Source organism: Quercus robur, chromosome 2 (genome assembly GCF_932294415.1).
Source record: "Quercus robur chromosome 2, dhQueRobu3.1, whole genome shotgun sequence".
NCBI classification, from domain to species: Eukaryota; Viridiplantae; Streptophyta; class Magnoliopsida; order Fagales; family Fagaceae; genus Quercus; species Quercus robur.
Genome location: NC_065535.1, coordinates 64,549,322 through 64,571,386, shown reverse-complemented (window position 1 = coordinate 64,571,386; position 22,065 = coordinate 64,549,322). Strand labels below are relative to the sequence as shown.

General features: G+C 35.7%; 3 protein-coding genes across 6 annotated transcripts; all 3 read left to right on the top strand.

Annotated features, from left to right (window-relative positions):
* Positions 1–5,729: 5,729 nt before the first annotated feature.
* On the top strand, positions 5,730–9,403 carry LOC126714478 (uncharacterized). Of its 2 annotated transcripts, none has more exons than XM_050414641.1 (5): positions 5,730–6,259; positions 6,366–6,518; positions 7,430–7,922; positions 8,105–8,212; positions 8,295–9,403. In XM_050414641.1, exons 1-5 carry the CDS (start codon positions 5,834–5,836, stop codon positions 9,104–9,106), a joined length of 1,992 nt encoding a protein of 663 aa, XP_050270598.1. In that variant the 5' UTR covers positions 5,730–5,833; the 3' UTR covers positions 9,107–9,403. The 2 variants fall into 2 exon arrangements, with proteins under 2 accessions (XP_050270598.1, XP_050270597.1); XM_050414640.1 differs by having other exon boundaries at positions 5,731–6,259; positions 8,099–8,212.
* A 4,776-nt stretch (positions 9,404–14,179) lies between these two features.
* LOC126714476 (calcium-dependent mitochondrial ATP-magnesium/phosphate carrier protein 2-like) lies at positions 14,180–17,866 on the top strand. 3 transcript variants are annotated; one of them, XM_050414638.1, is made up of 5 exons: positions 14,182–14,373; positions 14,740–15,149; positions 16,211–16,999; positions 17,113–17,206; positions 17,313–17,866. In XM_050414638.1, exons 2-5 carry the CDS (start codon positions 14,750–14,752, stop codon positions 17,503–17,505), a joined length of 1,476 nt encoding a protein of 491 aa, XP_050270595.1. In that variant the 5' UTR covers positions 14,182–14,373; positions 14,740–14,749; the 3' UTR covers positions 17,506–17,866. The 3 variants fall into 3 exon arrangements, with proteins under 3 accessions (XP_050270596.1, XP_050270595.1, XP_050270594.1); XM_050414637.1 differs by having other exon boundaries at positions 14,515–15,149; XM_050414639.1 differs by having other exon boundaries at positions 14,180–15,149; positions 17,105–17,206.
* Positions 17,867–19,488: 1,622 nt separating this feature from the next.
* On the top strand, positions 19,489–20,794 carry LOC126714475 (40S ribosomal protein S27-2-like). The gene is made up of 4 exons (XM_050414636.1): positions 19,489–19,655; positions 19,876–19,977; positions 20,095–20,123; positions 20,418–20,794. The coding sequence occupies exons 1-4, from the start codon at positions 19,653–19,655 to the stop codon at positions 20,542–20,544; spliced, it is 261 nt and encodes an 86-aa protein (XP_050270593.1). The 5' UTR covers positions 19,489–19,652; the 3' UTR covers positions 20,545–20,794.
* Positions 20,795–22,065: the final 1,271 nt, after the last annotated feature.

The window sequence follows — 22,065 nt, the reverse complement described above, 5'->3', positions numbered from 1 at the left end:
TCTTTACGCCAAGGGTTTTGTGACCAAGAAACTTCCTAATCTTCATCATTGATGAACTGAAAAATTTTGCAGCCAACATTTTCCTCAAGTTGAAGTATTAGTCACGTACTAGGATCCGTGCATCATTGGTTAGTCACGTATTGGGATTCGTGCATTGAACGGAGAGATTGCTGCTACAATACAAGTCCAATTGGGTATTGGGATAAGGGTTCAACTGTAAGTTTGTATTAGATACTGGAATTCATTTTACTTGTAACCGCTTGTTTTAATAATAATGGATTCTCAAGAATGGTGATCTTAAATTCACTCAGTGGGATTTTGTCTCGGTGGTTTTCCCCATTCGTAAACAAATCACTTGTGTCAATTTTATTTTCCACTGCATTTAATTTAGTTGGTGATTTGTTTGTGCTACCATGCTATTGCATGTTAAATTGACGTAAGCAATTCACTTGGGTAATTAATTAATTAATTTGTCAAAGGGGTCAATACATTATTGGCCTATCAAATGGACATATTTGATGTAATTGGCTAATCCTTTGACAAAATGCACTTTACTTGTAATTTGGTAGATATAGGATGGGTTTAGTACTTCAAGAAACAAGTGCTCAAGCTTACTATTAAAGTCATGCAAGTCTGACCAAGAAACAAGTGAAGGAAGTGTTGTTCATTAAAACTTGACAGCAGTCTCGATAGAAAGACTTCTATCAAGGTTTAATGTTGAAGCTCGACATAAACTTGACACAAGCTGTATCTGTCGAGAATTATGAAATCAGAAATTCCAAATCTGATTATACGCATATCCTTGAGTATTTGTGTAGGGTTTCTTTTCTCACAACCCTAGACATATATAAGGATTATTTTAAGAAACAAGTGTTCAAACTTAGTATTGAAGCCATACAAGTCTGATCAAGAAACAAGTGAAGGAAGTAGTGTCATTAAAGCTCGATAGCAGTCTCGACAGAAAGACTTCTATCGAGGTTTAATGTTGAAACTCGACGGAAACTCGACAGAAGCTGTATTTGCCGGGAATTACAAAATCAGAAATTCTAGATCTGATTACACGCATATCCTTGAGTATTTATGTAGGGTTTATTTTCTCACAACCCTACACATATATAAAGATTATTTTAAGAGCCGTCATAAGTGATGCAAGGTATTGCAAAAGAATAATCCATGCATATTGTGACCAGAGACAGAAATTACCCTAATTCATCATATTCTCTATAAAAGCTACTGTGTTTTTACGCCAAGGGTTTTGTGACCAAGGAACTTCTTGATCTTCATCGTTGATGAACTGAAGAACTTTGCAGCTAACATCTTCCTCAAGTTGGAGTGTTAGTCACATACTGGGATTTGTGTATTGAACGAAGAGATTGCCGCTATAATACAAGTCCAATTGGGTATTGGAGTAAGGGTTTAACTGTAGGTTGGTATTAGGTACTGAGATTTCTTTTACTTGTAACCGCTTGTTTTGACAATAGTGGATTCTCGAGAGTGGTGACCTTAAATTCATCCAGTAGGGTTTTGCCTCGGCGGTTTTCCCTATTTGTAAACAAATCACTTGTGTCAAATTTATTTTTCGCTGCATTTAACTTAGTTGGTGATTTGTTTGTGCTACCACACTATTGCATGTTAAATTGACGCAATTAATTCACTTGGGTAATTAATTAATTAATTTGCCAAAGGAGTCAATATATTCTTTGCCTATCACCTACCGTTAAGTGATAAATGAAAAATGTTGACGTGGCTAACAATAAAAAAAAACATTGGTTTTATTGCCACATAACATTGCCACTTGGACTGCCATGTCAGCCTAAAATAAATGATGTGAGGCAAATGTCCTTTTTGTTCTTTAGTGTTGTTGTTCTATTTTCTAAAAACATCATTTTATTTATTTATTTATTTTTCAAAAATTTTGGTTTGTTTTTAATCAATGTGGCCTCTTACAGAAGCAACAACTACTTATAGCAGGAAGATATACACTTGTGTAATTGAAGTCCAAAGGCTAGGGTTGTTCTTCAACAATCATGAATTCTCAAAACAACCTAACAAACTGTCACCGCCAAGTATATAGTTTACCCAATATTTTTTATCCACAAATTTGGTTTCAAATATATTTGTAAGAGAATGTCACACAAGTACATACCTCTTATAACTGCTTTTCGTGTAAAATTGTAATTGTACTACCTACAAAGTGAAGTCCAAATAGAATTGTAGAGATTTACTCTTTCAAACACTTGTTAGCTTTGTAATGGTAAGTCTGATACCAAAATCATTTCCATAACTTTTTTACATGACAACTTATGAGTGGTGGAATTATGGACTTATCATTTTTTCTAGGGGCGACTCTACCCTTTATTCAGGGGTTCAAATGAACCCCCTGACTTCAAAAAAAAAAAAAATTTATAATATTTTTTTTTGTTAGTTTAATACTTTAATTTATTCTTAAATATGTTTTTGCACACCCTAACTTAAATCTTATACACCCTTACTACAAGTATTTCTAACTCTAAGAGCATGAGTAAGTGTTTGTGAACTGTAAGTGTCACTCTTTATTATAAATTTATATTATGTGTGTGTTAGTTAGGGCTGTTCATATTCATCCGAGTACCCGACCCACCCGAAGAACCGACCGGATCTAACCCGAAACCGGCCACCTGACTACTCTAGCAGGTTGGCAGCGGGTCTTCATCACCAGAAACCGATTCTAGCGGGTCGGGTTTCAGTTTTCCTCCCTTAAAACTCGAAAAACCCGAACGGACCAAAAGATTTCCAGATTCCGGCCAAAATTTCCAGAATCCGACAAAAAAACCCAGATTCTGATGATATTTTTCCAGATTCCGGCGCTATTTCCCTTAGATCCGATGAGATTTTGACCGGATCTGGCGAAATCTCATCGAATCCAATGAGATTTTCACTGGATTTGGCGAAATCTCATTGAATCCGGTGAGATTTTCGTCGGATCTGTGTTTTTTTCACCGTTTTTTTGCCGTCCCGAATTCGACCGACCCGCCCGCCACCCGTTGATGTTTTGAACCGCTCAACTCTATTACTCTGGCGGGTTAGTGGCAGGTGCCTTTTTTCTCCACCCGATTCTGGGTTGGGCACAAACCCAACCCAGACCGACCCGTGGACAGCCCTAGTGTTAGTGTGTCTAATATTAATTGTGTGCATTACTTTTTGTTATAATGTTATTTGTGTGAATAATAATATGTGTGAATATTTGTGTGTAAATATAATATAACTTTATATAATTAGGAAATAGAGAGGGTTTATTACATGTGTATGTATTGTTATCATGTTATAATAACTTTTTGTTATAAAGTTAGAAAAATTCAAGAAGAAAAATTGTAAAGTTAATGATTGTTCAAGCATTTGATTGGTTAAGTAGACATGTAGTGTATTATTTTATATATGAATGAGTGTCGTTGTGTGTGTCAATAATTAATACAGAGCCAATGAGTTATGTTTATTCATTTAGTTTAAAATATTTTTATAAAAACAATGACAAATTAATAGATAATAATAACTGCATAAAAATAAAAATGTTAGACAAATTTAACAAAATAAAATGGTCATAACTACCCACATTGGCAATAAATATTCATAATGAACTATCATGTAACAATTCAAAATTTGAAAACTTGTAGAAGGAAAATGTAAAAAAAAAAAAAAAAAAAAAAATTAATAACTTGATATATTCTTTTTTTTTTGAGAAACAATAACTTGATATATTCAAGTTCTCTTTTTATTAACAATTTTTTAATTTAAGTTTCTTAATGATCTCTCTAAACAAAATTCTTGGAACCGCCATTATTTTTTCCTAACACTTGCAACTCACCACGTGGGCTAGTTGTGGCCAAAATTGTGGAAATTATTATAGTAGTAGCTTACTCTTTAAAAGGGTGACTTTCCCTATTCCAAAAGTTAAAAATGGTGACTAAATTTTTTTTTCTCCCTCCTTAGCTAGTAAGACAGTGTTGCTTTGGAGTGTTAACGTATTTTTATTTAACACACACCAACTTGGGAAATGACAAAATACATGACTCAGGGTGCCAACATGTCACTTGATTGCCAAATTATCACAAATCATGGATGAAATGATTTTGATAAGTGTAATACCAAAATCATTTCCATAATTTGTCTATATGGCAACTTGTTAGTGATGAAATGATGGACTCATCATTTTTTTCCACTACATGTAACTTGCCACATAGGCTAATTATAGGGGTGTCAATTCGGGTTAGCGTGTCGGGTTCGTGTCGTGTCAAGGTAGGGGTATTCTAATAAATGGCTCAACCCTAACCCGACCCATTTAATAATCGTGTCATGATTCTTCAACCCTAACCCGACCTGTTAATAAGGCGGGTTAACCTGACCCAACCCATTTGACACGCTTAATAAACGAGTCGGGTTGGGTTGACACGAATGTAATACAACCCATTTCAACCTACATAATATTAAATATAACATCCATCTAGAAATAATTTATTTTACATCCCAAAAAGCAGTGCATACACTTCAAGTCTTCAACCCACATTTAAAATAATATAGTTCAACAAAGATATAACATTCATCTAGAAATAAGTTCTTTACACTCTAAAAGAAGTGCATACACTTCAGCCCAAATTCAAAATAACAAAGTTTCACCAAAACAAAATAACATAGTTCAACAAAAATATAATATTCCTGGAACTCGTCAAATGCTATGTATCAATATTGAAAGAATTTGAGCAAACAGTAGACTAATCCTGACTATGACCACGGTTATCATCCATAGATTCTTTGTTGATGTCCAAATTCATAACATCTTCCACAAGCACATTCAATTTTATTTGTGTAAGTTCTATGCCAAAAAAAAAAGTATTAGTAGTTCTAGGGTTAATAAAGTTTCAATTTCCACTTATATCCTTTGTAAATTTTTATAATTACTCATTTTTCTTTTTAAATTTAAAATATATGTTGGATATAAAAGGTATTTGACAAATCTAAAATAAAATAAATATTTATTTGTTATATAAGTTAAACGAGTTGTGTTAAGTGGGTCATTTCAAGTTAACACAAATAAATTGGCGTGTCAAACGTGTCTATTGCGGGTTACGCGGGTTGACCCGTTTATAACTCGTTTCTTATCGTGTCGCTTTCGGGTCGACCCGTTTATGACCCAAACCCATTAAGGCCCAACCCTAACCCGAAAAAACCCGTGTCGAGTTCGTGTCGTGTTCACGGGTTGGGTCGAACATTGACACCCCTAGCTAATTATGGCCAAAATTGTGGAAATTGTTATAGTAGAAGAGACTTACTCTGTAAACGGGTGACTTTCCCTATTGCAAGAGTTGAAAATGGTGACTAGGTGATTGTTTGGATAGCGCGTCCACATCCAGCATCCAACGTTTTTTTACAGGTCTCATGTACTGTTTATGAACCCACGGAATCAACAAGTAATTTTTTTTTTTTTTATAAAAAATTTTAAAACCAAGTTTTACGGTACTATTCACATATTTAATAATTTTTTGTTCTATTCACATATTTAATAATTTTTTATTCTATTCACATATTTAATAATTTTTTGTTACAGCATTTTCAATTTTCAACTTTTAACAATAAGCGGTATCCAAATATACTCTAGATTTTTTTTTTTTTTTTTTTTCTCTCACCTTAGCTAGTAAGATAGTGTTGCTTTGGACCGGAACGTGGCCAATTCCTCTGGTTAAAAGAGAGAGAGAGAGAGAAAAAGACAGTGGTAATAAGCTGACGAGTGAGTCCTGCCTCCTGCTTTCAACTTTCTTTTCATATTCATTTCGTTTTCTCAGAATCGAAATTCAAAAAATTCATGATGTCTGAAACCGAGTTCCATGGTTCAAGCTCTGTTGCTGCTGCTTCTACTACTACTACTACTACTCCATTATTACCCCATTATCACTCTCAGCATCAGCAACACCAATTCCTTAGCCATGGGAGTGTGACTGTGACCCCTCAGCCTCAGCCTCAGCATCAACAACACCAACAAAGCCTTTCACTTGCACAGAGAATGCAAGGAGACACATGCTTCCGCTGCCATCAGCAAGGTCACTGGGCTATATATTGTCCCTTCAAAACCCCACCCAGCAAATCTGAGCCGTCCACTTCCACTCCCAGCCCCACCAGAGCGCTTGATCTCCCCCTCCTTCGCTGCCGTTGTGGCCGGTACTGTCTCATTCGGGTTGCTCAAACCGACAAGAACCCCGGCAGGAAGTTCTACACTTGCTCTGGTGTTAATGTCAGAACATCATATACGATCATCAATTTCGATACTTTTTTTGATCTGGGTACTTTCGGGTTTCGATTTCTGTTAATGTTCTTTTTGTTTGTCACGTTTTTAACAGGGTACCAAATGTAAGTTCTTTAAGTGGTGTGACGAAGTCAAAACAAATGGTGGAGCCAAAACGTGTTTTTGTCGAGCTGGGCCCTGTGCATGGGATATGATGACAAGTGGTCCCAATGCTGGTCGGGGCTACTTTGTCTGCAGAGTCCCCAAGGTGTACCTGCCCTCATTCAATATTTCTTGTAGATAATCTAGTTTATTGCAGCTATAATTTCTGGCTTCTTGATATATATGGCATGCACAAATTGTTTTAGGCTTTGTACCTAATGTTGATTTTGATTGTATGAACTCTTTTCCCAGTTGTGATAGATATAGAACCAGTGAGTAAGCTCACCAACTTCAACAAAAGTCACTAATTTGTGTTGTATTGCTATGAAAACATGGGTTCATAAACCTGGTTTCTTTGATGGTCTATGTTTCTGATTGGTAATTTGGTACTTTTCATGGAATATCAATTGCTTAGGTTAATTGAACCATTTGATTGTATTTCATTAACTTAAGAACTGCTGGCCTAGCACTCCGCGGTTTGGTATCTGCTTTTGTTGGCATGGTTATTGCTTCTTGCAATACCTGATTGAGTGTGACTTATTAACATGTATAGAAGAAAAGTATATACTTGTTGAACTCACAGTTGGATTTTCCATTTAACAATCACTACCGTTGAATCACCAACAAATTGAGGCATGTAATGCAAATTCATATGAGATGGGTGATTAAGCATGTAGTGATATTTTGTGATATAAATTTTCTCAGTATCCATGATGCATTTATATTGCATGGTCCTTTGCTTATTTCATTGTTGGCGTTAATATTGTTAAATATAATGTGCCAAACATCCATCTGTAAGTGGGTCTTGCTTAGTTCCAACTACTTATACAACACCTTGTCCTTAAACCAATACAGATAAAAATAAACTAAGAAACTTGAAAAGATATAGATCCAATGGCAGCATTTTAGGAGAGCAGCCTCTGTTCATTTTGTGTATCCTCCCTATAGAGCATTTTAAAATGCCATTCTTTCACATACTAGTTGATATCTGATTAATGGATTGTGGCTTTGAAACAGGGACAAGGAGCTTGTCATTTCCTTCAATGGGAGGATACCCAAGAAATTACCACAATTAATGATCTTGTAGATGAAAGCAAACATGGCATATCTGTAGATTCTACTTCAACAAGCCATGAGTTAGTCACTAAAATGGGTGATTTGAGTATTAATAATTTAAAGAGGAAGTTTGATTCACTAGAGATGGAAAATCCTCAACATCTCCCAACTTCTGTGGCTGTACATGAACATTTTGAGAAAGATCAAGAGCCTGTCATAGAGAGGAGTGAACATGATGAGACTGCAGAGAATTTAACATCTACAAAGTATATTGATCCATCACGAGTTGAGGACTCTTCAAATCTCCAAGACCTAGTTGTGCTGGAGGTTGAGTTGAGTTCCATTATGAAGAAATCACTCCTAACTACCCATCTGACATCTCAGGCTGAGATTCATTGCGGACAGGCTGAGTTCTGGAGGCAGATTACTGCTGCTGGAGACACTTATACTGAAGGTATTTTCTTGCGTATGTACACATTTGCTATGTATCCTACAGTTACTGCCCAACCCAACACCCCCCCCCCCCTCCCCCACTGTATCTTTATAGTTTATGTTTCTCTTGCTTTATTCTTGCTAACTTGCTGCTTGCCCTTATCAGTTATCTGTTAATATATATATTTTTTCTTCCAGTGACAGATTGTATAAGTCAAATTTTAGGACTTCATATTCTGGGTTGGTTGGGCCGGCTTGCTTTCCCTCCTCCTCGATGTTTATTAGTTCTTCCACCTCGGCCTCTCTCTTGCGGTAAATACAGATTACATTCCATTTGTTTGGTTTTTTTCCCTCTTTCATCTTTGGTTGTGACTCTGATTCATATTTTTGGCAGGTGTTTTCCCTAATTTTGATTCCATATTTGTTCCTCGAGATAAAGATGTGTCCAATTGTGAAGGCTCTGCTGACCTGCATCATAGCCCTTCAATTGTTGAATTTGATGAGACATCATCACAAATATCTTGTCATGACACTCAGTCTTCGAGTGAATTGTCAATCCCCAAGAGTCCTCCTGCTTTGCTAAAAGGCAGTGTAACAACTTTAAACGTGGATGTGCTTGAGCAGACAGTGTTGCATGTTCAAAATCAGCTTCTTACCCATCTTGAATCAATGAATCCGCTTGAACATGAGTCCATGACACAGGTGGTGGAATCTACTTTTATCGTTTTGGATCGTCTATTAGTTAATTATACACCTTTTCAAGAGCGTGTGAAGGAGTTCATTGCCTGTGCATCATCATTTGCTGATATAGAGCAGTCTATCAACAACGAACATTCTTTTCAAGAGTTGATGGAGCGGTACCATAGTGAGAAAGTAAGGTATGATGATATTTCTCGCATCCACGATGAAATAATGACCGCATTTACAGACTCCAATCAGCGTCTTCACTCACTTCGTGAAGAGGCTTCCTGTGTCAAAGAGTTGCTTCTTCGAATTGAGAATCAATTGTCTAGTTGTGAGGCTGAGACTAAGGAGCTAGAGACTCGTGTAGGTGATGTTTCTAGGGATATGTTGGAGTCTCAAAAGAGTTTGCAGACTGCATCTCAGGAAGCAGAAGAGGCAACAAAACTTTGTCATCAAAGGGAGCAAAAGCGTAATGCAGCCAAGGCAGCCTTAGAGATGGCAAGGATTAAGCTTCGGCAGTGATTGTATATTAACCATTCTCGATGTAAAATACAACAATGGTGTTTATATATGTAGATTATGCTGTATGATAGTGTAGATTGATGAGTCTCCTTAGTCCTTTCCCCCTTTTCTCTTTCAAGGTAGAAACGCTAACCAACTTTTTGCAAGGTTGGTAACTGAATATAGCTCATGAAAGAATTTGTTCTAAATTACTCGCTTATACACACATGCAAACCGTTCTCTGACCTGTGCTTTTGGTCTTGTTTGAACTTTGAACACAATGATTGTATATAGTTGTTTCCATTAGCCCCTGCATTACTCAACACTACAGTAATATACCTACTTATCAAGCAGTGATGAAGGGTCGTTACTTACAGGATTCATCTTTTTCTTATAGAGATATACTGAATAGAAAGAAAATGCTTAATTGTTTTTATTTTTGTCAGTCAGTCTTTCATTTATGATATGTTTGGTTGCTAAGAAAATGTAGAAAGACATCAAAAGAAAAAAAAAAAGAAAAGAAACTTAGATTTTGCATTGGGATTTGAGGAAATGTTTGGCTCTGTTCAACTGAGTGTAATACGAATAATTAGCATGGTGAATTCTGCTGACCATTTGAGAAACCAGAACAACATCAAGCATGAGGTTGTTTAGAATCTGTAACTGCTTTTCTTTTCCACAGTTTTTCTGAGCAGCCAAACAGAAACTTCAAGCTCAGAAAAGTAACGAGACTGTCTGATCCATCCGTATCTTGTTTAGAATCTGTAATGGTACTTCAGCTTCATCTTTACAAATTTTGCTCTTTTTTTCTTTGGAAACTGTGTTTTCTTACATCAGTCTGATTCTTGGATTTCTTCAGAACTAGGGAGTGTATCAATGAATATGAGTATAACTTAGGCCATAATATACTCCAGCTGAGTTTGCTTCCATCCCCAGTTCTAAAACCTCAAAGAAAACTCATTCCTTCTGGTGTTCCTGCAAACACTTTGTTCAAGCTGTGTGTGGGAACCAATCAGCAGTGCATACAAGGAGTTGCCACTATTTAGGAAATTTCAAGGGAACAATCTAAGTGTGAGAAAGTCAAAGGTAGCCATGGGAACATGCCAACCTTTCACAGTCATTCTGCGTGCTGTGTAAGCCATGGATCTAGATTTTGAGGTAATCTTTCACTTGCTGAAAATGGTGCTTATTCTTTTCTGTTTTAAGATTTTGAATGTGCATGAAGTCCCTGTATATAAATTTGCTCGCCTCCTTAGTAAAATTTGATAGAGGACGGTATTTGATTCATTTGAATAACCTTGTAGGAAATCAATAAACTGGAAAAATAGTTTATTTGGCATTAGAAGAAGCTTTTGGAGTGGTGCAGTTGGACAAACGTGCTAAGAACACAGATTTTTTTTTTTTTTTTTTTTTTTTTGATAGGTAAGAAAAGTTGTATTAAAAAACTACTCCATCAAAGAAATGAAGTAGGCAAAGAAGATATGTACAAGCAACAGAGAAAAACAAAAAATTATGTACAAGAAAGAATGGGAATCTAAAAACAGCAGAATGGATTCCCTAGAAGTAAATGTTGGTTTCAGACTTTCAAGTGTTAGAAAAGACCAGCCATATAGCTATGATACAATGTTAAAATAAGAAAGGATTAGGAAGAAGTAAGAGAAAATGAGAGAGAAAAAACATAAGTGATTAAGTTCGGCCTTAAAGGCAGATGTCTATAGTAGAATGCCCCAAATGGCTACAATGAACTTGGATTAGGGTAATACAATGAACTTTGACTAATAATATAATGAGATTGGACATTGATATCTCTAAAATTAGGATTTAGTGCCTACCCTCCTTTGGGCACTGAGGTCTTATACATTGACTAATATATATATATATATATATATATATATATATTTTCCCCTTCTTGACTGAGGTCTTATACATGATAGTACGTTCAACTGTAATTCTAACTTATTGTTATCAATCTCAAGTGCCTAATTTAATTACTTTTGGGGGTGACGGGGGGATCAAGTATTAATTTCAAATATTGCTTAAAACTTTGAGACATCCTTACGTCCTTCTTCCTACTTTTAGAAAATGGGTACTTGTCGCCTAGATGGAACAAAATTATATAAGAACAGAGCCCTTAGAACTACTTTTGTGAAAATAAGTTTCTGAGAGCAGCAGCAACAAATAGTGTCATAGAATTCTATGATATGACTGAAAATGGGGTACTCTTGTGGCTAGTATAAATGGATTTTAATTTGTTTATATATTGTTTTTCTACATTCGCTCAAATTCCTTCCTTAAAATAGAAATTGATGATCCTGCAAGACAAGCTATAGAGTTTCTTATACTTGCTGAAGCCCATAATATTTGGAGAGCTTTCATTAATTTTCTTTGTGCTTTGTTTAGCAACTCTAAACTAAGATAGTTAAAAATTATGTGCTTTTTTCCTTTTGAATTTTTCTTTCCTCAGGTTTAAAAATAATGGTCAGAACTTTCGTGTAAAATACTTAAGGAAGATAAATTAATTCCAGATGTTTCAGTTCCTGAAGATCTTGAACGCATTTGAAACAAATGTATACTCCAGAGCAAGAAAAGGCAAGCGTAAGGGCTGCTTTAATTCAGTGACTTCAAAATGAATAATTGTTGAGATAGTGGAAGCTATATTACCATTCACAAGTTGAGGCCTCTTCAAATGTCTTTCTGAAGAATCAACTGTGCTGACTTCTCAGGCTGAGATTCATTGCAAACGGGCAGAGTTCTGGAGGCAGATTACTGCTGCTGGAGTCACTTCTACTGCAGGTATTTTCTTGTGTTACCCCCCCCCCCCCCCCCCCCCCCCCAAAAAAAAAGATACTGTATCTTGTAGTTTATCTCTCTGGTTGACTTGCCACACCCTTGTCAATTTTGTGTTAATATTTCTTTCTTTCGATCTTTTTTTTTTTTTTTTTTCAATGACAGATTTCATCTGTAATTTTAGGTCTTCATATTTTGGGTTGGTTGGGCCAGCTTGCTTTCCCTCCTTGATGTTTATCATTTCTTCCACCTCTGCCTTTCTTTTGCTGTAAATGTGGTTTTACATGCCATTTGTTTGGTTTTTTTTATCCCTCTCATCTTTGGTTATGACTCCTATTCATAGTTTTGGCAGGTATTTTCCCTTATTTTGATCCCATATTTGTTCGTTGATATATCTAATTGTGAATTTGACAAGCCATCATCACAAATATCTTGTTGTGACACGAAGGCTTCGAGGGATGTTTCTTGGAAGAGTCCTCCCCCTTTGTTTAGAAGGCAGCACAACAACATCAAGCCTGGAGGTGTGACACTGGGTAAACCAGAACACTTCAACACTATAATTAAAGAACAGGAAAATAAAGATCGATGGCGTAGGAATTGACAACTAGGCTTGCTTAGAGTTAACGTCATTGATAACCAGGCTTGCTTAGAGTTAGCATCAACGAAGGAAAAAAAAACACCAGGGAATTATGTAGGTGAGGTTTCTAGAAATATGTTGGGAGTCCCAAAAGAGTTTGCAGGCTGCATCTCAGGAAGCAAAAGAAGCAACAAAACTTCATCAGCAAAGGGAGCAAAAGCAAAATGCAGCAAAGGCATCCTTAGATTAAGCTTCGGCAATGATTATGCCAGTGTAATAGTGTATATTAACAGTTTTCAATGTAAAATACACTCTGATTATGCAGTTTAATAGTATAGATTGATGTGTCCCCTTAGTCCATTATTCCCCTATTTCTCGTTCAAAGTAGAAATGCTTTGCCAACTCTTTGAAAGGCTTGGACTGCAATTGGTAACTGGGAACTGAAACTTGGCTCATGAAATATTTTGTTCTGAATGACCCTTTATACACGCTTGTATTGTTTACCATTCTCCGAACTGTAAATTTGGTCTTGTTTGAACACAAAGATTGTATAAAGTTGTTTCCATTTAGCCTCTCTATTACGCAAACCCTATAGTAAAATAGACCTACGTACCAAGCAATGACTTGGATTCTTCTTTTTCTTATATAGCCCATTAAAAAGCTGACAAGGTTATACTCAGTCCACTTGCCCAATTGGTGGGCTTCAAACACTGGTTATAAAACTGTGATATTGGAAGTATTCAATTTCAAGTTTCTCTTTTACATGATGACCAGGAAGAGAAAAAGTAAAAGGCCATGTCATTGTACTACTGAATAAACTCCTGAGTCACTTCAACAAGTCTAAAAATGCTTAGTCTCTTGCGAGTGGATGGGGTGTTTACAAAAGTTGTACTTGAAAAAAAAGAAAAAAAAAAAAGAAAGTGGGATTCTAGAAATTCTAGAAAAATTGCATTTAAAAAAAAAAGGTGGGATTCTAGAAATTCTAGAAAATTTGCATTTTAAAAGTGGGCGTGTATATATAATTATATATATGGCGGATATTTAGGGTTATTAAATTTGCATTCCACGAAATGGATTATTAAAAACTACTAAATCAACCATTTGAAGTTAAAAATAACTATTTTAAACCATTATGCAAGTACGTAGTAAATTATACGTGTATTTTCGAGTAAGTAGTAAATCAATACATAAACTCATGAAACCAGACGTCAATTTTATTCTATTTCATAATTCGATAGATAAGTAAAATGAGATTTGAAACTTGAATATCACCATTGAAAACACGACCATCACAGTAACGAAACCATGAAAGATAATATTAATTTTCCTAGTTGGGGTTAAGTAGGTGAGAGGATTCCAATGGGCTGGGCTGTTACGCAGGGCCTAAACCCTAAAAAGTACTGGAGTCCCAGTCAACCCGCAATTAAAATTCGAAGTCTAATCGAATCTTTTACTTAATGGGTTGGCAACGTGGCCGCAGAACTCACGCTATTACGGACATCAAAAAGAATATGCGTACCAAATTTATTTCTACAAATTTCAAATTTAATTCAAAAATGAAAAATATATTTATATAAATAAAAAAAAAAAATCAAAATGTAAGAAAGAAAGAAAAAAGTATATTATTATATTTATATATCCCCTGCTGCAACCCTTCCTTTTCTGTCTCACATTGTCCGATTGATCACAATCACATTTTTATCATTATTACTATTTTTCCCAAAAACCCAAAAAAAAAAAAAAAAAGCAACAAAGAAAAAATAGAAAAAATCTCTCTCTCTCTAACTTTCTGTGTGTCTCTCTCTCGCTCTCATTCTCATTCTCTCGCCGGCGATTTCCTCCATAGCCGGCGAAAATGACCAATTCAAAGTGGAGTCACACGTGGGTATTTCTTCCTTGAATCTTCTTCGTCTTCGTTTCCACGGTAAACCCATTCTTTTCCTTCTTTTCACATTTGCTTTTTTGTTCCAGTCCTTTTCCGTGTTGAATTTCACTCACACGACCCCCCTAACCTTAAATTTTTTTTCCCTCTTTATTTTTCATCGTATACTATATATATAATCAGATTCGATCGCCTTTAGAATTTATAGTTACTTCAATCTTTAGTACTTTGCACAAAAAAAAAAAAAAAAGTGGGCTGAATCTAAGGTTGTGATTAGACCCATAATCCATTTGGGTCTGTATCTGATGTGTTAGTGCATTTAAAAAGGTCTAAGAATCATAAAAATCAAAAGGGTCATTTTTGTTTGGGGGGTTTTGTGTGTGAGTGATTTAGTGTGTGTTATGTTAGGTTGTGTAGAATGGAAACAAAGCCAAACAAAGAGTGCTGCAATCCTGTTAAGAAACCGGGGCCGGTTTCGATGGATCATGTGTTGTTGGCACTGAGAGAGACTAAGGAAGAGAGGGATGTGAGAATCAGAAGTCTCTTTAATTTCTTTGACACTACCAATGCTGGCTATTTGGACTATACCCTGATTGAGACTGGCCTTTCTGCTCTCCAAATACCCGCCGAGTATAAGTATGCTAAGGATTTGTTAAACGTGTGCGACTCCAATAAAGATGGGCGTGTTGATTACCAAGAGTTTAGGCGGTACATGGACGATAAGGAGCTTGAGCTTTACCATATTTTTCAAGCCATTGATGTTGAACATAATGGTTGCATTACGCCTGAAGAGCTCTTGGATGCACTTCTTAGGGCAGGTAAATCCGTGCTCTGATTATTTGTACTGGATGGTCTTTTTATGCTTCTGCTGATTTGTGAAGTAATTTTTGTTCATGCATACAACAATGTTACCATTTTAATAAGGGTTATTGGGCATTGCAAATGGAAATTTAGTTCACCTACTTCTTTTTAGGCAGTTTATGAGAATGTCTATATGACTGTTCTACAGTCAAGTTTGCATAACCACCATCTCAATTAAGACCTCTTTAACGTTCAAGCAGTTATTTATTGATTGGTACGTTACACACACACTCAATAGGTTTTGAACCCATGACCTCACCTTCCACCTAGAACTTATAAGGGGAGGAGGAGGTGCTAGTTGAGTTAGAGCTCATTGGCAATTGCGGTAAAATTTGTTTGGAAACCATAATTTGAACACACATTCATATCCTTTTGAACAATAGTTTTGTACAAATGTATTGATAAGTAAAAAATGCACATGGAATATGAGAAAACTGCTCCTCTTCATGACTGCATGTAGACTGTAGAGAACTATCGGTCCGTACTTATTAAAAATAAAATAAAATAAACTATTTGTGTGTAATAAGGAATTATAGTATTTTTGTGTTAGTAATAATATCCTTTCTTGGTGAATAACAAGGGCTGGATTGCTTTTAATTTATTGAATCTTTTTCCTAGAAAAATATTCAAATGGCTGACAAATTACCTTCTTTATAGGTGCACATGTGCAGTTATTTGAATTCATTAAGAACAAAGTAGCTGCATCATGTTTATGTCTTCCATTCCAACTCATTTTTCTCTTCCGAAATCTTCTGGAAAACTGCATAAATTTCCTTCCTCTCCCCCCCCTCTCCCCTCGTGTTTCTAACATTAAATGCTTAAAGCTTGAGTGACAGGTCTGCAATCCATATGGGTTGCATTTTGTTTTGTACAATCATTTCAGCATCCTTTTTATCTGTTAATGTATATTTTTATATATGTGCACTTAAAATCAAAGTGTAGTCAGGCAGTCAGGCTAGATTTTTTTTTTTTAACATGTTGTTTCATTCTATAAGCCACACCAGTCTCTCTTTTGTAGGGATTGAAATTGATGATGAAGAGCTTGCCCGTTTTGTTGAGCGTGTTGATAAGGATAACAATGGGGTTATTACATTTGAAGAATGGAGAGATTTTCTTCTGCTCTACCCTCATGAGGCAACCATTGAGAACATTTATCAGTATTTAGAGAGGGTATGTCTTGTTGATATTGGGGAACAGACTGTAATCCCAGAGGGCATCAGTAAGCATATTCATGCAAGTAGATATCTTATTGCTGGTGGAGTAGCAGGAGCAACATCCCGTACAGCTACTGCTCCTCTTGATCGTCTAAAGGTTGTTTTGCAAGTACAAACAACACGGGCTCGCATTATGCCAGCTGTAAGGGAGATATTGAGAGAAGGTGGCTTCTTGGGATTCTTTCGAGGCAATGGGCTAAATGTGATGAAGGTGGCCCCTGAAAGTGCCATCAGGTTCTACATGTATGAATTACTGAAAGGTTTTGTTGCGGATTTTAAAGGGGAAGAACATAAGGCTGATATTGGCACTAGCGGACGCCTATTTGCTGGTGGTTTAGCTGGTGCTGTGGCACAGGCTTCTATTTATCCGATGGATCTTGTAAAAACTCGAATACAAACATGTTCTTTTGAAGGTGGAAGAGTTCCTAGTCTTAGAAAACTGTCACGGGATATATGGGTACAAGAGGGACCCCGGGCATTCTATAGGGGCATTGTTCCGTCCCTTCTTGGGATTGTACCTTATGCTGGCATCGATCTTGCTGCATATGAAACCTTGAAAGATTTGTCCAAGAAGTATATTCTTCAGGATGATGGTAAGGTCCTAGTATCTTAAATAGCTATCTTCTTCTCATCAACCTTGCTTCCATTGTGTGTTTTGTTCCAGACCTGCCTTTATGTTGTATATTGAACTTTGTTAGCTTTCCAGTTGAAGCAGGTCCTGTTGTGCAATTGGGATGTGGGACAATATCAGGGGCTCTTGGAGCAACATGCGTTTATCCATTGCAGGTTGTCAGGACAAGGTAAATTATAATTATATCACTTTCTTGGTTGTTGATCTAGTCTTGCGTGAACTTTTATTTATTTTAGTCTCTCTAATATGAGGTTAATTTTGCTACTGGTTTCCAGAATGCAAGCTCAGCAATCTAATGCAGATACTCCTTATCAAGGGATGGCTGATGTATTTAGGAGAACCTTTCAACATGAAGGGTTGAGGGGGTTCTACAAAGGAATATTCCCGAATCTGCTGAAAGTCGTTCCTTCTGCAAGTATTACTTACATGGTTTACGAGAGCATGAAAAAGAGTCTGAATCTGGAATGAAGAAGTATGCAGCTTCGTTCAATGATTATTGCTTTTGACACGCTGACCGTAGAGTTGACAAATGGTGAGGATTGTTCCATTATGAAGATGATGATGACAAGAATAAGGTCTCTTAAGTTAATATTCAAACAATTACTGGAGTTAGAACACAAATAATGTTGCTAGGATCGGGTATCTTGAACTTGAAGGGTGAGATTTATTTGTCATTGGCTCGAACTTCGTATGCATTAGCACATATTGTTGTGTTATACAGATATATACGGGACACAATTCACCAAAAAATCGATTTTGTAATTCTTTTTAGTGACTCGATTCATTCAAAATTACTGTATTGCAGAATTTGATTTATTTTTGTATGTTAGACTTCATGTGTCCCAAGCTTTCTGCAGCATGCTCATATACTGTTTTTCCATTCACCAGGATTTCTAGGCATTGTTTCTTCTTTTCCAGGAGTTATGTAATTTTGGTTATAAATTTACTAACAGATTGATAAAAAAAAGTATTTGAATTTTACCATGAAGGACAAAGTATTGAATGCTTACTTTTGTGTTGAATATTTTATTTCGGTTTATCATGTATTTGATTGATAGAATTATTTCCCAATTGAAGATTGGGAATTTTGTAGTGGTTGGTTGATTGTATGAAGTGAGACTCCATTTATTGGGGAAGATGCTATGCGGTAAAAAGTACTTGTAATTGTGACTTTGATATGCTATTTACAGAAAGTGCAGTGCAGTGCACAGAAAGTGCAAAACTTTAGGGCCGTTTGGATTGAGGGGATGGAGAGGGAGTGAAGGGGAGTATAGTAAACTTGGCTGAAAATAGGTTAATTTTGGATCAAATCTACTTTACTTTGTTCTACTCTCTCTCTCTCTCCCTCAATCCAAACAGACTATAAATTGAGAGTCTAATTTGGGTGGTAGTTAATAAGACTATGACGGTTGATAAGAATGTAAATGTAAATTAACAAGGTTTCCTATTTTCCATGTAAATTAACAAGATTTCCTATTCTCCATTTGGACAACAAAAAAACTCTAAATTTTTTTTTTTTTTTTATCCCAAAGCTTTCATTTTACCACATGAATTTGAATTCATATATTGTGGGTTTCAGTTAGTTTAGTTGATAATATTCATAAATAGCAATTATTATACAGCCTATAATATAAGTTAAAATTACATATATATATATATATATATATATATATATATAAGCCCAACAATTTAACATATATTTAAATATGCATCTAACAATTGAACACTGTATGTGATGAGAAGTATGTTCTTATATGCTATTTGTGTGATATTGTAGTCCTCGAGTTGTGATAAGGACGGGGGGATTATAAGTGAGTTAGTGAGAGGGCTTTATAGGGAGCATTTCTTATCAAACTTAATGAAATGGCCTTACTAGAGCTAGGAATAAATTACTAGATTTTTTCCCTTTCAGCTTGAGTTATTTGGTCTATATATTTATTTGTTTGGGTTAAGTTTAAAATTATTGGCAACTTCAACTATTAATCATAAACCATGACAAATTAGTAAATATACTTTCTTAAAAAAAAAAAAAAAAAAGAGAGTAAATATACGCCTTAAACTAAATTATTTTGTTTGAAACTAATCTGAAATGTCCATATTCATAGATTAAAAAAAATTAGTGTTGAAATTATCATATTCATATCAATGAGTAGATTATTCTCACACAAGGTTATTCATCACAAAATTTTTATAATTCACGATGCACATTCTAAATATTTTCCTAATTCAAAAATAAATAAAACACCTACCCGCTAATACCATAATAATAAAAATATGTCAAATTTAGACAAAATTATATTAACGTCGAAAATCGATTTCACAATTTCAAATTTTTTTTATTTTGTTGTGTTTGGTTATTTATGGGTGGCTGGGCAGAACCGATACGTCGCCGTTTTGGGTGGACAACACTTTAAATACGAAAAGAAGGTGAGGGGCCAAGATGTAAAGGAGACTAATCGGACGGCTGAGAGAAACCCATTTGGGCTTTATATATATCAAACCCTTTATTAGGGTTTCTCCTCTCTACTCTTTGCTCGCCATATCCGCAGCAGCAATACTGTGAATACGGCTCTTTCCACTGTGTCTCGAGTTCTCTCCTCGAAGCTTCTTCCAAAATGGTCAGTCACTTCAACCCGTCTTCTTCATCATCTTCAACACCTTCATTTGTTTTTCTTTCTTGCTTTTCTATAATTTTCAGATCCAAAAACTTTGTTCTCTGTTTACTTTGATATTGTTTTTATTATGTTCTAGATGATAGGAATAGCTTGGATTTTCGTTTTAGTGAAATGGGTTTTTTGTTTTTGTTATTAAAAACATGAAAATTTTGTGGGAGATCAGGTTCTTCAGAACGATATTGATTTGCTGAACCCTCCGGCGGAGCTCGAGAAAAGGAAGCACAAGCTTAAGCGTCTTGTTCAGTCGCCCAACTCATTTTTCATGGTACTAATTCCGACTCATATAGTATTTTTATTTATGTGTGGCAGTTTTATTGAACTAGTTACTTTAGGTTCTGACTCTGTCTCTCTTTTTCTTTTCTTTTTTGGCTTTTTGTTTTAGGATGTGAAATGCCAAGGCTGTTTCAACATGTAAGTAATTTTGTTATTTTTCCTATTTTTGATTAATAGTTTGTTTACATTAATGTTATGCCTGGGAATTTAGGATTCCCTGTATTGGTTTGATTAGGAATCTGCTAAGATTCCCGGAAATGTGACGTATGTTTGGTTTATTCTTATGAATCTTTTAGGAACTGTTTTTCCAACATGTGAATTAGCTTTTAGGAGTCCTGGGAATCCTAAAAGATTGCCCTGAACTTAGGAATTTGTTATTTTGGTGTGGATTTGTATGTTAAATTGTGCAATGTTGGTTTTGTTGGATTGCAGCACAACTGTTTTTAGCCACTCCCAAACTGTGGTGGTTTGCGGTAACTGCCAGACTGTGTTATGCCAGCCAACTGGTGGACGTGCTCGCCTCACCGAGGGCTGCTCTTTCAGGAAAAAGGGTGACTGAGGGCTTTAGCTCTGTTTTTCCCATTACACAATTATGATTATGACATTAGAATGGTTTCACTTGGCGATTCCGGTATCGAAATTGGGGCATCATTTTGTTTTGCTTATGATATATTTGTTTTGTTAGTACTCTTGGCACTTTGCAAGTTCTAGTTTATGTTGCTCTTTTGGTTTTTCCCAACTGTATTGGATATGGTTTTGTTTTAAGATGATATAATTTTTAACCAGTTTTGAACTGTATTTGTTTTGAATCATGTTTCACATCCTTGAATGATATATTTGTGATTCACAATTTTGACTTGCAAATACTAATCTGGGATTTGTGGTCAAGAGACCCAAGAATGAAATTGGTTATCCTATCTACTTCACTACTGTTTATTTTTCGCAGCTCCAGTGTACTGCCATTGGCTTATATTGGTGAACCATATTCTGTAGTTTTACATTGTGTTTTACCTGGTTCTAGTCTTCCAATCCAGATGCATTCAAGAATCAAGTGATTCTTCATTGGAACTTCATTGTCAATGACCTTGTTAAAGGTTATGATTGGATGCCCATGAAATTGAAATGCACTGGCTTAAAAAAATTTTGGTTGAGTATATTTCCATTTTTATGGTTTTTAATTAGGGACATATAGTAGTAAGAAATATGAGAATGTTTTTCTGTGATGAGATTTTTCTGGCCTAAAGGGATTTGGTTGAAGATTAAGGATAAGCCACAAGGTCTGGGGGTACATGGTTGACACAGTTGTGGCTAGTTTTATTAGAAACTCTGCCCATATACAATAGTTATTTGTATGTTAGTATTTTCTTTGGAAATGCAGAGAAAATACGACTCTTTGCTACTGCGATAGTAATACATATGATAAAGTTCATTCAAATTGCTGAAGAAAGCAGTTATGCAGTTGTGATCGGCTAAAACATGGGAGTTTTAGTTGTTGGGGTTAAAGCTAATGGGTCCCTATTATTATTGTTCAATTCTACTCTTATGTATGGATGGGTGATGTGTCTATGTGACACTGCCACTCAGTGAGGTTAATCCTTTCCAAGATAAATGCTCGAGGACATGTGTAGATAGTGTAATCAATTTATATTTTTCCTTTTGAGAAGAAAGTGTCATCAATATAGTTCATCAGTTGCTCGGAGAAGCATAGTTTCGTGCATCAGATGTCTCTCAAGCTTTCCCTTCGGTTAGAGAATTGAAAGTTGGATAAAATCTAATGGAAAAGATCCTGGAACTTTTTGTAGAAACAAGTGATTGGAAGAGCAACATAGAGAGTGGGGTCAAGATTCAAGATTCGCCGGATAAAAAAATGTGATTAGACAATATTTTACGGTTTCAATCATTTGCACTGTCTCAGCAGGTTTATCTCGTGTATGACGGTAGGCGCCAAAATGTATATTTGTCTGACTAGCAATATGCCACACTGTACTATGAACTCCGGGAGCTCTGATGAAAAAAAGCATTCACACGGCAAAACTTTTAACAAATTTAGCCTAAAAAGCCTCTTTTTTTTTTTTTTTTT

What these genes read in the sequence shown, in the direction of transcription:
- LOC126714478 (XM_050414640.1), top strand. Translation starts at nt 5,834, where the DNA reads ATGATGTCTGAAACCGAGTTCCATGGTTCAAGCTCTGTTGCTGCTGCT. An exon ending in TTGTCTGCAGAGTCCCCAAG is followed by an intron (nt 6,519 to 7,429) that starts GTGTACCTGCCC and finishes GCTTTGAAACAG; the next exon opens with GGACAAGGAGCTTGTCATTT. An exon ending in TGGAGACACTTATACTGAAG is followed by an intron (nt 7,923 to 8,098) that starts GTATTTTCTTGC and finishes TTTTTCTTCCAG; the next exon opens with TGACAGATTGTATAAGTCAA.
- LOC126714476 (XM_050414638.1), top strand. Translation starts at nt 14,750, where the DNA reads ATGGAAACAAAGCCAAACAAAGAGTGCTGCAATCCTGTTAAGAAACCG. An exon ending in GGATGCACTTCTTAGGGCAG is followed by an intron (nt 15,150 to 16,210) that starts GTAAATCCGTGC and finishes TCTCTTTTGTAG; the next exon opens with GGATTGAAATTGATGATGAA. An exon ending in GTATATTCTTCAGGATGATG is followed by an intron (nt 17,000 to 17,112) that starts GTAAGGTCCTAG and finishes TTAGCTTTCCAG; the next exon opens with TTGAAGCAGGTCCTGTTGTG.
- LOC126714475 (XM_050414636.1), top strand. An exon ending in CGCCCAACTCATTTTTCATG is followed by an intron (nt 19,978 to 20,094) that starts GTACTAATTCCG and finishes TTTTTGTTTTAG; the next exon opens with GATGTGAAATGCCAAGGCTG. An exon ending in TGCCAAGGCTGTTTCAACAT is followed by an intron (nt 20,124 to 20,417) that starts GTAAGTAATTTT and finishes GTTGGATTGCAG; the next exon opens with CACAACTGTTTTTAGCCACT.